This window comes from Nelumbo lutea, chromosome 5, assembly GCF_056320005.1.
Source record: "Nelumbo lutea isolate HS-2025 chromosome 5, American lotus-T2T, whole genome shotgun sequence".
NCBI classification, from domain to species: Eukaryota; Viridiplantae; Streptophyta; class Magnoliopsida; order Proteales; family Nelumbonaceae; genus Nelumbo; species Nelumbo lutea.
The window spans coordinates 49754-62603 of record NC_142688.1 but is presented as its reverse complement, the minus strand read 5'-3'; the positions used below and the strand labels follow the sequence as shown (position 1 = coordinate 62603).

Below are 12850 nucleotides of genomic sequence, written 5' to 3'. Positions count from 1 at the left end.
CGTCCCTCAAAAGCAATGCACTACACCTTAACCCAAGTGTAGTATGCAAGGGTGGTGCACTTACAGTTTGATTCTATTATTCCTAGCTGTTTATTTACTGCCTATATTAGCTGCTGGTTACTTTATTTTTATTGCTATTTACTGCTGTGTTTTATTTCTTTTTTTATCATTGGGTGGGAAGGGGTATAATGGTCGTTGCATTACTGCATTATATGCAATATAAAAAAATATGAAGGTGTCGCAGCTAGAACCTTTTTCTTCTTCTTTATTTCCTTATCCAATTTCTTCTGTTTTCAATTTATTCATTCGATTTTAGCAAATTAAGTTTGTCCATATGTGATTGAGGCCATAGTGGAGAGATCATTTAACATCTTACTTAGGTCATTTTGCCATCACCTTCTTTTGCTTTTGTTGTGCTTTGCTAAGTTTTTAAATCATCATCAATGTATGTATGGTTGCTGACTTGCGGCATAAGATGCATGGAGGCAATTGATACAATAAGAAATCATATACAAGTCTAAAGCTTGAGGTCTCATCCCAATTTGTAATGATAGACAGCAGAAAAGAAGAAAAGAAACATCATGAAACAGTTGTAGCCAACCAAGATTAGAAGGTTTGTTTCAACTTTTATGTAAATGCCTTTTCAGAACATCTCTATAAATATATGCATTGATTCTTTCAATCACATAAATCTTAATTAGGCAGAAAGCAACTGATATCTAAAAAACCAAAGGGAAAAAGAAAATACTGGCAGTAGATAAGGATATATGTGTATAGTGAAAACCTAATTAAATATCAAAACTACATAAATAAATGGGAGAGCAAAGTAGTTGAAGCATTTTCTCTCTCAAAAGACATTTTATGGAATCCATTTTCCTCTGCTGCATTTATACATCTGATCTTTTCCCCTGCTTATTTGAAGCATTTCCATCAAGAATTGCTTTTTGTTATTACCATCTAATAATCTCTGTTGCTATTAGGGAGTCTATTATTATTTTTACCAGCTTTTTAAAAACAAGGCAGAGGCTGTTGCAGTTGCCCGGAAAAGGAAAGGGCTTGGTGATGGTACTGTTGGAATGTTAACATGGCTTGTGGTGGCAGCTATTGCTGGGTAAATAATCTGGTTATCACAAATAAAAGGGGGCTCAAAAAAAGTTCCTTAATTTCCATATTTTCTTTCTCGATTATATATTGATTGATCTGGGATGTTTGTTGAGATACAACAAATTCCATAATGGGCAAAGTTGAAGATGTACCAATTTTAATGTTAATTGGATGCTACAATGCATTACCTTGTTAACTACAATGCATTCCCTTTGATTTTGTATGCTTGTTAATTTGTTATTTAGAAATCCATTGACTCTAAATGTTATCCCTGTAGAGAATTACAGTCAATCCTGAAACCAACCCTAAAACTGTGTTCATCGTAGTCTGCCTTTTATATCTCAATCCTGAAGAATACCTTCTAAAACCCAAAATCATTTTGGTCAAGAGTCTCTCTCTCCCATTCCCCATACATATATTATTTGAACTATATCAACACGGTACAGGCATATTTACCTTTATTTAAGTCAACCACAACATTTTCTTTTCAAGACACAAAACCTATTAGATCATCCAAACAAGACAAACTCTTATATTATTTAAGTATTAGTTTAAGATGTCAAAACTCGGGTAGTTAGGTCAGGTTAAATAGTTAATTTCTTTGTATTATTATTATTATTATTACTATTATTATTATTATTATTATTATTATTATTATTATTATTATTTACTTGAGTGCCTTATATTGCAGGTCCTTAAATGTATTGCTGACAAATCCAATATGGGTTCTTGTGACTCGAATGCAGGTACTTTTGGGATGTCACATTTCTAGAAACTCTTCTTGCATTTTATAAATGTTGATTTTATTATTAATCATGTCTGAAACCTAAATGTCAACCATTTTACTGATAAACAAGTATTTTTTTCTTTACTGCATACTAATGACCGAAGAAATGTGATGTAGGACAGGGTAGGGGTCCTACAAATTTCAAATATAGTGGTGGGATTTGTGGGGTGGAGGCGCTTTGGGTGATTAAAGAGGAAAAATTAGGATCGAAAAGGAAGTAGACATCTTTCTGTTCACTAAACAATGAGCAAGAAATTAGAAAGACAACTCTTGTTGTTTGGGTAAACAGCAAAGAATTATATTACTTAGAAGAAGATATAGATGAAATAGAGAGGGGAAAAAAGTTGGGGCAATAATCAGTTTGAAGATCTTAGATTGGGTGTTAGTTCTCCCAGAATTTGAAGGCTTCATAAAAGAAGACTTTGGTTCGAATTTCTGGTGTACTTTGAATGTCTAATTGTTGTATTAGTGGTTTAGTGTGTTTTGATTTCTGAAGTTTCTTTCTTATGTTGGAGGGTGATACCTTGTTACCTAAGTCTTATGTACCCTTTTATTATTTAATATTTTTTTCTTTATTTATCTTCAAAAAAAAAAAAAGAGAGGGAAAAAATAAACAAATTCCTGTCAACAACCAAAATTATTAAACTACACTTTGTTGCAGCAAATAAATCCTTCCTAAATTACATTCACAATGACTCTATTTATTGACAAGCCATGAGAACTGATGTTCTTTTACATCACTAACACCTTATTACTCCTACTAAGGCTAACATAATGTAAAGACACCAACGATTACAAAAAGTAATATGGTGCTGGAGAAAGGTTTGAGCTTAGAACTATCTTAGAGGGGGAGGATGTGACCTTGAGAGCAGAGGAGGAGGGTAGAGTGTTAAGATTGGAAGTGGGAAGGCTGGGGAAGTTAATGATAAAGAGATTCAGAGTAGTAGAGCAGATGTAATCAGGAAGTTGAAGAGTCAGACGGAGGTTGAAGATGATGTAGTGTCAGGACTGGGGGTGAAAAGTAAATTTGGAAGAAGTAAGGGGGTGATACAGGTTGGAGGACACATGGCTGGAGGTGGTGGTAAGAGAAGGGAAGATGAAGGGTTGAGTGGTAGAAGTTAGAGAAGGGAAGATGAAGGGTTGAGTGGTAGAAGTTAGAGAAGGGAAGGGGAAATGGGGAATAGGGATTTTGAAGTAGGCAAGGGGGAGGGGGGTGTAGTTTGGGGAAGTTAAAGGTCTTAAGGGGAAGGAGTAAGATAGGAAAGTTAAAAATTTAAAGAGCCCAGGGCTGCCGAGTAATTGGAAAAAGGGGCGACAATAAGGAGACGGGTAAGTGAAGCTTCGGTTTGGGTTGTAATGAGATATGAAAATGGCGAGTGTAGAGAGACTGGGCCGAATGGCCTTAGTTTTCTTTTATTTAAGTAGCTTTGTTTCGGCTGTTATTTCTGCTGTAGTGGGCCTTCTTTATGGGCCTAATTTTTATTTCTTGTTTATTGTCCAAGTCAGCTGCCCAACTAAGGGCACTCTTGTAACTTTACATATGTTTTTGTTTCAGCAGATATAAATTAAATTAGAGACAAAGAAGGGGGGATCGAACAACTCTATATTCTCTTTTCTTCCATTCTCTCATCTTCCTTCTAAGCTTCTGCTGAAACTCTTCTTCTCTTTCTTTTCTTTCTACTTTATTTTATTTTCCGATTTATTACAGGTGTGTTCTGCAACTTGGTGTTAGAGCAGGTTCCCACCTTCGACAACTTCTTCCTTTTTGACCCATACACATTGTGTATGGAGAACTGATCAGCTGATTGATTAGTAGCTTATGTAGCCCAGTTTGGGAGGGCTTTTGGAGAGGATTTTACCCTTAGTTGAAGCCCAAGGCAGGTTCTTGGAGATTTTCTCAAAAACCCTAGATAACTAGTGAAACTATGTTGCGGGTTCTAGAGACACTTTGAAGCTGGCGCTTGGGGATTAAAGGGAAGCTTTTTGAGTTTCCTTTGAGATTGATTCAGGTTGGACAGTGCTCTGGAACCTATGGCAGGAACTGCTGCACTTTCTCTCATATCTCATCTCGTGCTGTCGGTAATGCTTGATTAGTAAAGCCATGATTTAATTTTCATTTGCTTTCGTTCAATCAATGGAGTAAACTGGAGGGGAAACCAAATACCCCACAAATTCTGGGTTTGGGCATAAAGGGTCTGTGGAGACTCTGTTAGTAGAAGTAACCACTATAAAGTTGGATGGAACCAATTATTTGGCCTGGTCTTGGTCTATAAAGATACATGTGTGTAGTAGAGGGAAATGGGGTACATCACCAAGAGCAAGAAGAAACCTGTTGAGGATGATCCTACCTATGAGAGGTGGATGCAGGAGAATTACACAGTAGTCGGCTGGTTATAAATTCCATGTAGCCACATGTTAGTCAACACTACCTCTGGATGGAAACTCTGAAGGAAGTGTGGGATAGTATCACGGAGACCTATTCCCAGAAGTTGATTGTTATTCAAACCTACAAACAGAAGAATGATGTGAACAATCTAAGATAGGGGGAGAAGCCCTTAGCCGTCTACTTCTCCATGCTGAAATCTCTCTGCAGGAGATTGACTTGATGGAGACTGTTGTATGGGGGTGTACAAAAGATGCTGAAACACATAGGAAGTTGATGGAGAGAACTTGGGTTTTTGAGTTCCTCACTGGACTCAAGCCGGATATTGTATGTGAGTACTGCAAGAAGCCCAAACATACTAAATACACCTGTTGGAAGCTACATCCAGAGGTCATGTCTACCAAATTCAAGAGTGGAAATAGTGGAAAAAGGAATGGGAGTGGAAAAGGTGGTAATGCAAATGTAGTCACCTCCTCATACATTGAAGGGGTACTTGGAGCAAACTCAGACCAACTTGCAGAGACAATATCAGGGCAGAGTGATTAATCCACATGTTGAAATACAAAGAGAGAAGGGACAGTGCGGCGATCACTAGACAGCTTAATAAGCAACGGGGCATGCTCTGAATACTGTCTGTTAAGGAGAACCGCTGGAGAGGTGGCATGATCTATAAACCAGGCCGAATTCACAAGGGCTCTATCTAGGTGAGCCCACACACAACTGTTACCGTCCTGATTATTACACCAAGTGTATTTAGAACCAGAGAAGCCTAGATCATGTAAACCAGCAATGTAGACAAAATCTTGGAAATCGCTCATGGGCAACTGTGTTAGGGGCAGACCACCCAACTTCTCACCCGGATCTAGAATAGCATTAAAATCTCCCACCACAAGGCAAGGAAGTTGCAGAGAGTTCACAAAGGAGCCAATGAAATCCCACATGATTCTTCTATCAACAATATTGCATTTAGCATGAATAGAAATCAAAATGAAAGGGTTGATCCCTGGTATTTCTACCAAACAGCATAGAGCTTATTCAGAGGCATTAAATATATTGTAATGGACGCATGCCAAAACAGAACTAGCTGAGGGTTTACATCATCATTAGTTACAAAAAAAATCATATTTAGTCTGAGAGCAATGCGGGAAAGTTCCCTCCAAGCAACCTTAGGTTCAACAATAGAGAAGGTGCCAACAGAATGAAGCTTTCTTAGCTTTTTAAGTCTCCGGATTGTGGGGTTGTTCCCTAATCCGCAGGCATTCCAATGGATGATCTTCATATTATAAAGAGACAAAAGTCATACCTGGACCCACATTGGATCTGGTAGTTGCCTTTTCATACTGCTCACCGGGGCATTTGATTTCTTCTTTTTATCTTGCCCGGATTTTTCCACCTCTCCTTCAGATAGAGCTGAAGTGGTATTAACTTCAGGTGATGAGACCTGGGATTGATAATTAGTGAATTCGACCATATTCTTGCCTGAAAGTCTCATTAGTGAGAGCTGAAGTGGTATTGAACTTGTGGACCCATTCTTGCCTGAAAGTCTCTAAGTTCATTAACTGTGACCTCTTTGAAATCGGCCATTCTTTCAGAGAGAACAAGGAAGCTGTTTTTTTTGCCTCCAACCAGAATGGAATCATCTGCTGAGATGAGGGATCTACCTGCTTCTCTGTTTCAGTTGAAAGATCCAGAATCTCATTGGATCTATTCTCATCTGCTACGATGGGTTCAACCACTTGAGTTTCTTTACCTTTTCTAGGATCACGCACTAGGACCATCTTGGTTTTCCACATATTTTGTTTCAGAGGGTTTCTTAGGAAGTTACACAGAACCCTTGGCCCTTTTCTTTTCTTTCTTATGTTTACAATCATTGGAGCTGTGACTGATCTTATAACAAGATTCACAATAAGCTGGGAGATTCTCATATTCAATAGGCTGCCAGAAGCCATCACAACCAGAGCCAATCCAGACTTTTGGGGTGAGAACGTAGCAGGTCAAGTTCAACACAAACTCTAGCCGCCATCGTCCTAGAAAGGGTGATGGTGGCCAGATCAAATTTCAGAACGGGTCCAACGGCTTGAGCAATGAATCGGAGTAATCCTTCCACATAAAAATTAACCAAGAGGTAAGGAAAATTAATCCAAAGTCTTCTGCAACAGAGATTTGATCTCAAGAACTCCAGAGAGAAGAAAAGCTATTCAGCCATCTTCATTCCAGGAGTTCTCCTCCAGCCACCGCCAACCCCTCTTGCAAGGTTCGATCTTTGTAGGAGAAAGAACTCAAGAAATCAGTTCTTGACGTCAGTCTTGTAGAAAAGACTGAAAAGGATTCAGTGTTCAGAGTTTCCAGTGGGTTCTTGCGAAGGATCCAGTGTGTATGATGCACCCTGCTGGTTCTGTTCCATCAACAGTTGTGTCATCTTCAGCAGGAGCGGATCTTGGCATCTTCTTTGGGCGTGAACACCAACTTTGGGAGATATTGTTTCTCCGGATTAGGTATAATCCTTCTTGTTTCCTTTTGGTTCAGATCTGGTTTGATTATGGTTCAAGTAGAATCATTGAATATTGTATTCTAAATTTAGGGAATATGATTCCCAGTTGGGAGAATGTAGGAAAATTTTTGGAATTCGCCCACAAAGAAGCCCAACTGGGCAGCAGATTGGAAACTAATTAAACACTGAACACTTAATGGGCCAAAAGCCCATTACGAGCTGGGCTGATATGATCACCCATCTGTGGGGCAAACCTGGGATTAATGTTAGTGAAAGGATTGGGCCTTTTACCTTATCCATTCTGGGAGACCAAATTCAAATCAGATTTGAATCTGGTAACTTCCTGATAAGATCAGGAGTAAACTAACTTAATCTGCAGATAGGATTAAGATTATCCCCTATCCAAATATTGATTTGGATTGGGATAACTCCTAATTGGGAGGATTTCTATTCACAGAAATTGAATGTAGCTAGAGCATACAAATTGAAAAGTGATGTGAAGAACCTGAGACAGGGGGAGAAGAGTGTGGCAATCTACTACTTTATACTAAAATCCCTATGGCAGGAAATTGATGTTATGGAGACAGTGGTGTGAGAGATTAAAAAGGATGTTGAAAGGTATAGAAAGCTAGTGGAGAGAAATAGGGTGTTTGAGTTTCTCATTGGACTCAACCCTGAGTTTGATATTATCAGACATAACATTTTGGCCAGGGATGTGGTTACTCTTTCACAGGCATATGCTATGATAAGTAGTGAGGAGAGTAGGCGGCAGGTGCAGTTGCAGAGTCCATCTACAAAACATTTTGCACATGCGGGAATGAAACCGAAGGGCCCTACTGAGAAAAGAGAGCAAATGTGTGAATATTGCAAGAAACCACGACATACAAAGGACATCTATTGGAAGCTTCATCCTGAACTTCTTCCTGATAGGTTTAAGAACAATAATAACCCTAAGAAGGCAGTCAGGTGGGAAAACGCAAGACTGCTAATGTTGCTACAGTGCCTGAAGGGGGAAGTAAGGAAAGCAAAGAAAAATCAACTATTGAGCAGTTGGCTGCAATGAAGCTGGATTTTGAGAAGTATGGGAGGCTTCTGAATCACTTGGAAGCTACAGTTTCTTCAACTCACCCTTCCAACAGTACATCATCTTCATCGACTTTTGCTCACTCAGGTACTCGTGCTTCTGCGAATCATGCTTTAGCTTTAGGTAATCATAAAATCCCTTGGATTATTGATTCCGGTGCATCAGACCATATGACCAGCCTATCTAACCTGTTTTGCTCATATCACCTCCTCTTTGGGAAAGAGAAAATATCCCTTGCCGATGGGTCCCTTGTCCCCATCTCTGGTAAAGGTGATATAGAGACCTCTGACACACTGTTCTTATCTTCTGTTCTTCGTGTTCCTAAGCTTAAAACAAACCTTTTATCTGTTAGTAGCTTAACAAAGTCGATGAATTGCAGCATAACTTTCTTTCCTACTCATTGTGTTTTTCAGGACCTATAGTCTCGGAGGATGATTGGGAGTGGCCATGAGGCGAACGGAATATACTTGTTGGACACACCAGATCAAGCTTTGGGACCACCTCATGGAGTTGCCTTAGAGTCAGTCGTGTTAGAGTCTGTTAACAAAATTTTATTATGTCATTTTCGGTTTGGTCACTTGTCCTTTTCTGCTTTGAGTCATCTGTTCCCATATATGTTTAAAGGAGTGTCTTTATCGAGTTTTCATTGTGAATCATGTGAGCTGACAAAGCATTGTAGACATTCCTATTCAATTAGCAATAAAAGATCATTTTCTCCTTTCCATATTGTTCACTCTGATGTGTGGGGGCCGTATCACATGCCAACCATGGGGGGTTACATGTACTTTTTCCTTTTTATTGATGATTATTCACGTTACACTTGAATTTATCTCATGAAATCTAGGGATGAAGTACCAGCTATTGTGAAAAATTTTCATGAACTCCTCACCCAGTTTAATACCCGCATCAAAATATTCCACTCTGACAATGCTAAGGAGTATTTTGAGAAAACCCTCTCCACCTATCTTGAAACTTTTGGGGTTATTCATCAAAGTTCTTGTTCCTACACTCCACAACAAAACAAGGTGGCGGAAAGAAAGAACAAGCATGTGGTTGAGATTGCCAGATCCCTCTTATTTGCATCCCATGTTCCCGTGAAGTTTTGGGGAGATGCTATTCTTACTGCTACCTTTCTGATCAACTGTATGCCCTCCTGGGTCCTTGGCTTTAAAACCCCTTTTAGTCTTCTCTTCCCGGATGAGGATCTCTTTTCTCTTCCTCTCTGTGTTTGGGTGTACTTTCTATGTGCATATTCATAGTCACCAAAGGCACAAGTTTGAACCTAAGGCTCATAAGTGCGTGTTTCTGGGATATGCCTCCACACAGAAGGGTTATTGCTGTTTTGATCCAGTTCGTGGCACCCGTTTTGTATCTCAAGATGTCACCTTTGCAGAGTTGACTCCCTTCTTTAGTATTCCTCATGAGGGAGAGAAATCTGATGAGTACTTTGCTATGCCTCCAGCTGTTCCTCTTCCCATCCCTTGTGAGTCCGATCATGGGGTGTCCACCTCTTCCACTGGACCTACCCCTGATGTCATTGCTCCCCCTCCTGCTTCTGCTCCTGCTCTCCAAAGGTGGCACCAAAGGCAGAGATTCAGACATGTGCAGTTTGTTTTCACTCCTCAGAAGAGCATCTTGCCACTCCCATCATTCCTGAGGAAATAGGTCAGCTCTCTACTGACCCATCTCAGACTGTTCCAAACCTTGATCTTCCTATTGCTTTTCGCAAGGGCAAGCGGAAGTGTACAACCCATTGTATCTCCAAACACTTATCTTACAGCCTTCTCTCCCCTTCCTACTACTCTTTTCTTGCCTCTATTTCTTCCCATGTGATACTCAGGTCTGTATCGGAAGCTTTATCTCAAGCTGAATGGAGGGAAGCAATGATGACCGAACTTGATGCCATTGCATAAGAATCATACCTGGGATATTGTGGACTTGTCGGAAGGGAAGGAACCAATGGGTTGTAAATGGGTGTTTATTATTAAATATCACTCTGATGGCTCTGTTGAGAGGTTTAAGGCTCGGTTGGTTGCTAAGGGTTACGCCCAAATGTATGGCATTGACTATCTTGAGACATTTGCTCCTGTAGCTAAGATGACTTCAGTTGGGGTTTTACTTTCTCTAGCAGCTACTTTTGACTGGCCCCTACACCAGTTCGATGTTAAAAATGCCTTCTTGAATGAAGAACTGCACGAAGAGGTCTATATGTCTCTACCTCCAAGAGTGTATGGGAAAGAAACGAAAGGCAAGGTGTGTAAACTACACAAATCTATTTATGGTCTCAAACAATCTCCTCGGGCTTGGTTTGAGAGATTTTGGGCTACTCTTGTCTCTTTTGGCTACATTCAAACACAATATGATCATACACTGTTCTTGAAGAGAAATGCCTCTCTGATGACCTTCTTGATTGTCTATGTTGATGATATTGTGGTCACGAGTAATGACATTGAAGAGGCCAGTAAACTAAAAGCACTTCTCAACTCTGAATTTGAAATCAAAGATTTGGGAGATCTTCGGTATTTCCTGGGCGTTGAAGTTGCTCGCTCTAAGGATGGTATATTCATATCTCAGCGCAAATATGTCCTTAATCTTCTTGCTGAAACTGGTAAACTTGGAGCTAAACCCATCTCCACTCCCATTGATCCTAATCATAAGCTTTCTGCCACAGATGGTGAACTTTTGTCTGATAAGGGAGTGTTTCAGAGACTGCTTGGGAAGTTGTTATACCTTTGCATGACTCAGCTAGATATTTCCTATGCAGTCAGTGTTATCAGTCTGTTTATGCATTCTCTCAGAGATACTCATCTAGCTGCTGTAGAAAGGGTTCTGTGCTACTTGAAAGGTACTCCAGGGAAAGGTATTCCATTTGTTAAGCATGGTTACATGAAGCTGAAAGCCTTTACTGATGTAGATTGGGCATGATGTTTTGATGACAGAAGGTCCACCTCTAGTTATTGTGCTCTGGTTGTTGGGAATATTGTGTCATGGAGGAGTAAGAAACAATCAGTAGTTGCTAGATCCTCAGCTGAAGCAGAATACAGGGCAATGGCTCATGGTGTGTCAGAATTACTATGGCTACGATCCCTTCTAGAGGAATTGGGGGTGGACGACGAGAAACCAATGATGTTCTATTGTGACAACCAAGCTGCTATCAACATTGCACATAATCCTGTTCAACATGACAGAACTAAGCACATTGAGGTTGATAGGCATTTCATAAGGGAAAGAGTCTCTTCAGGAGAAGTTTGTTTACCATTTATCACATCAGAAGAGCAACTGGCTGATATCTTGACCAAGGGAGTTCCCAGGGGGAAATTGATACACTATATAAGCAAGCTGGGCATGATTGACATGTATGCTCAGCTTGAGGGGGAGTGCAAAGAGACTGGGCCGAATGGGCCCTAACAGTCTTTCGTGTGATATCCTTTATTTTATCTTTTATTTTATGTTGATGGGCCTCACTTAATGGGCCTGTTATTTGTTCTTATTTTATTTTCTTTATGTAACTGCCAAGCTGGCTGCCCACTTAAGGGTATACTTGTCATCATCAATATTTTAGAGATTATCAAAATAGGGTTATAGGAGAAGGGTGATTAATCGACTCTTCTTCTCTTACCTCTTTTGTTCGCCATCTTCCTCTCTTATACAATTATTCAGATCTGTTCTATTCTGCTAATCACTAAGTAATCTTGATATTAGAGGACTGATTTACATCTTCAGTGATGAGGAAGGCTATGCAGTTGCTTTGTTTTCTAGGTTGAATGGGGTTGGGGACTCATTGAGGGTAGAAGTGTTGACTGTGATGGAAGGGGTTAGTGGTGCAAAGAAAATGAGCATACGGAGATTAATAATAGAAGGGGGAGTCAAAGTTGGTGATAGGCTGGTTGCTGAATAATGATGAAGCTATGTGGTCTTACAGGAATGAGAGATCAAATGCATGAAATGGGTGACGAGGAACATGACAGTTACAACACAATGTGTTGAGAGGTCAGCCAACGTAATGGCTGATGTTTATCTTAACAAGGGGTTTCAAGGGATCATTTGTTTTATGCTAAGTTGTAAACTGTATAATTGGGGAGGGGTATAAGCCAATGTATGATCTAAATATCACTAGGATGGTCAGTCGAGGCTGACTGTTTGGATGCTTTTTTGCACCTTATAATTTACTTTAGTCAGTACTATTTTTATCATACTGACAAAAAATTATACCAGTTTTAACCAATGTATCTGGAGTATAACACATCAGAAAATTGTAATTATAATTTCTCATTTTCTTTTTTATTGGGAGAATTTGTATACTGTCAAGAATTTTACTGTTTAGAAAATGGAATATCTGATATTTGAGTGGTTTACATGGCACTGATAAACTGCCAATGTATATTTGTATTTCCATTAAATTTTTAGGTCTTTTTAAATGCATTGTGGAATCAACTGACGGTCTTTTTTTTGGGGGTAGACACATACTCAAGCAGAAAGGAAAATTATGGAGGCAAAGAGAGAAGCTATATTGAGGGAAGCTTCTATAAGCAATTCAACAGACCTTTCAACTTTGCAAGACAAGTTGGATGAACTTGATTCGATCAAACCTCGCCCATATGGAACAACTTATGTGGTCAGTAGCATTATTGTTGCCATTACCTGCTATTTCAGTATATGATTCAAAAGGGCTATTTCCTGGTGTAATGTTGCAATCTTCTGGCTGGCAAGCGTGAGAACGCTTTTCGAGTCTGAGAGCAGCCACTTTGTGCAAAAAGAATGGCAAAGGTTCGGTACATATTCAGTCCACCCCTCCCAAAAGACCTTAGATAGCTTGGACCAACATTGGGTAATGGCCTTTTTATTCTATGAATCTCCATGTTACCTGTTATAGTTGCCTTTTTGCAATAGACATGTATTTCACTAAGTTTCTGTTTGTGGTAGCTGTAAAAAATTGCTTTTTTTGTTTTCTTTTCTGGATCTGTGAATGCAGTTAAGCTGTTTGGTTATCCAAATGCTATA

General features: G+C 39.5%; 1 protein-coding gene across 7 annotated transcripts in view; it reads left to right on the top strand.

Annotated features, from left to right (window-relative positions):
• Positions 1–12850, top strand: part of LOC148849660 (peroxisomal nicotinamide adenine dinucleotide carrier-like) — a 51244-nt gene that overhangs the window by 21383 nt on the left and 17011 nt on the right. For 3 of the 7 annotated variants that reach the window (XM_088943796.1, XM_088943800.1, XM_088943795.1), the window contains exons 5-6: positions 1796–1850; positions 12309–12464. In XM_088943796.1, coding sequence (XP_088799922.1) covers positions 1796–1850; positions 12309–12464 — 211 coding nt within the window. Of the gene's footprint in view, positions 1–980; positions 1112–1795; positions 1851–12308; positions 12465–12850 lie in introns of all 7 variants that reach the window. The other 4 variants (XM_088943798.1, XM_088943794.1, XM_088943797.1 and 1 more) reach the window with 3 other exon arrangements.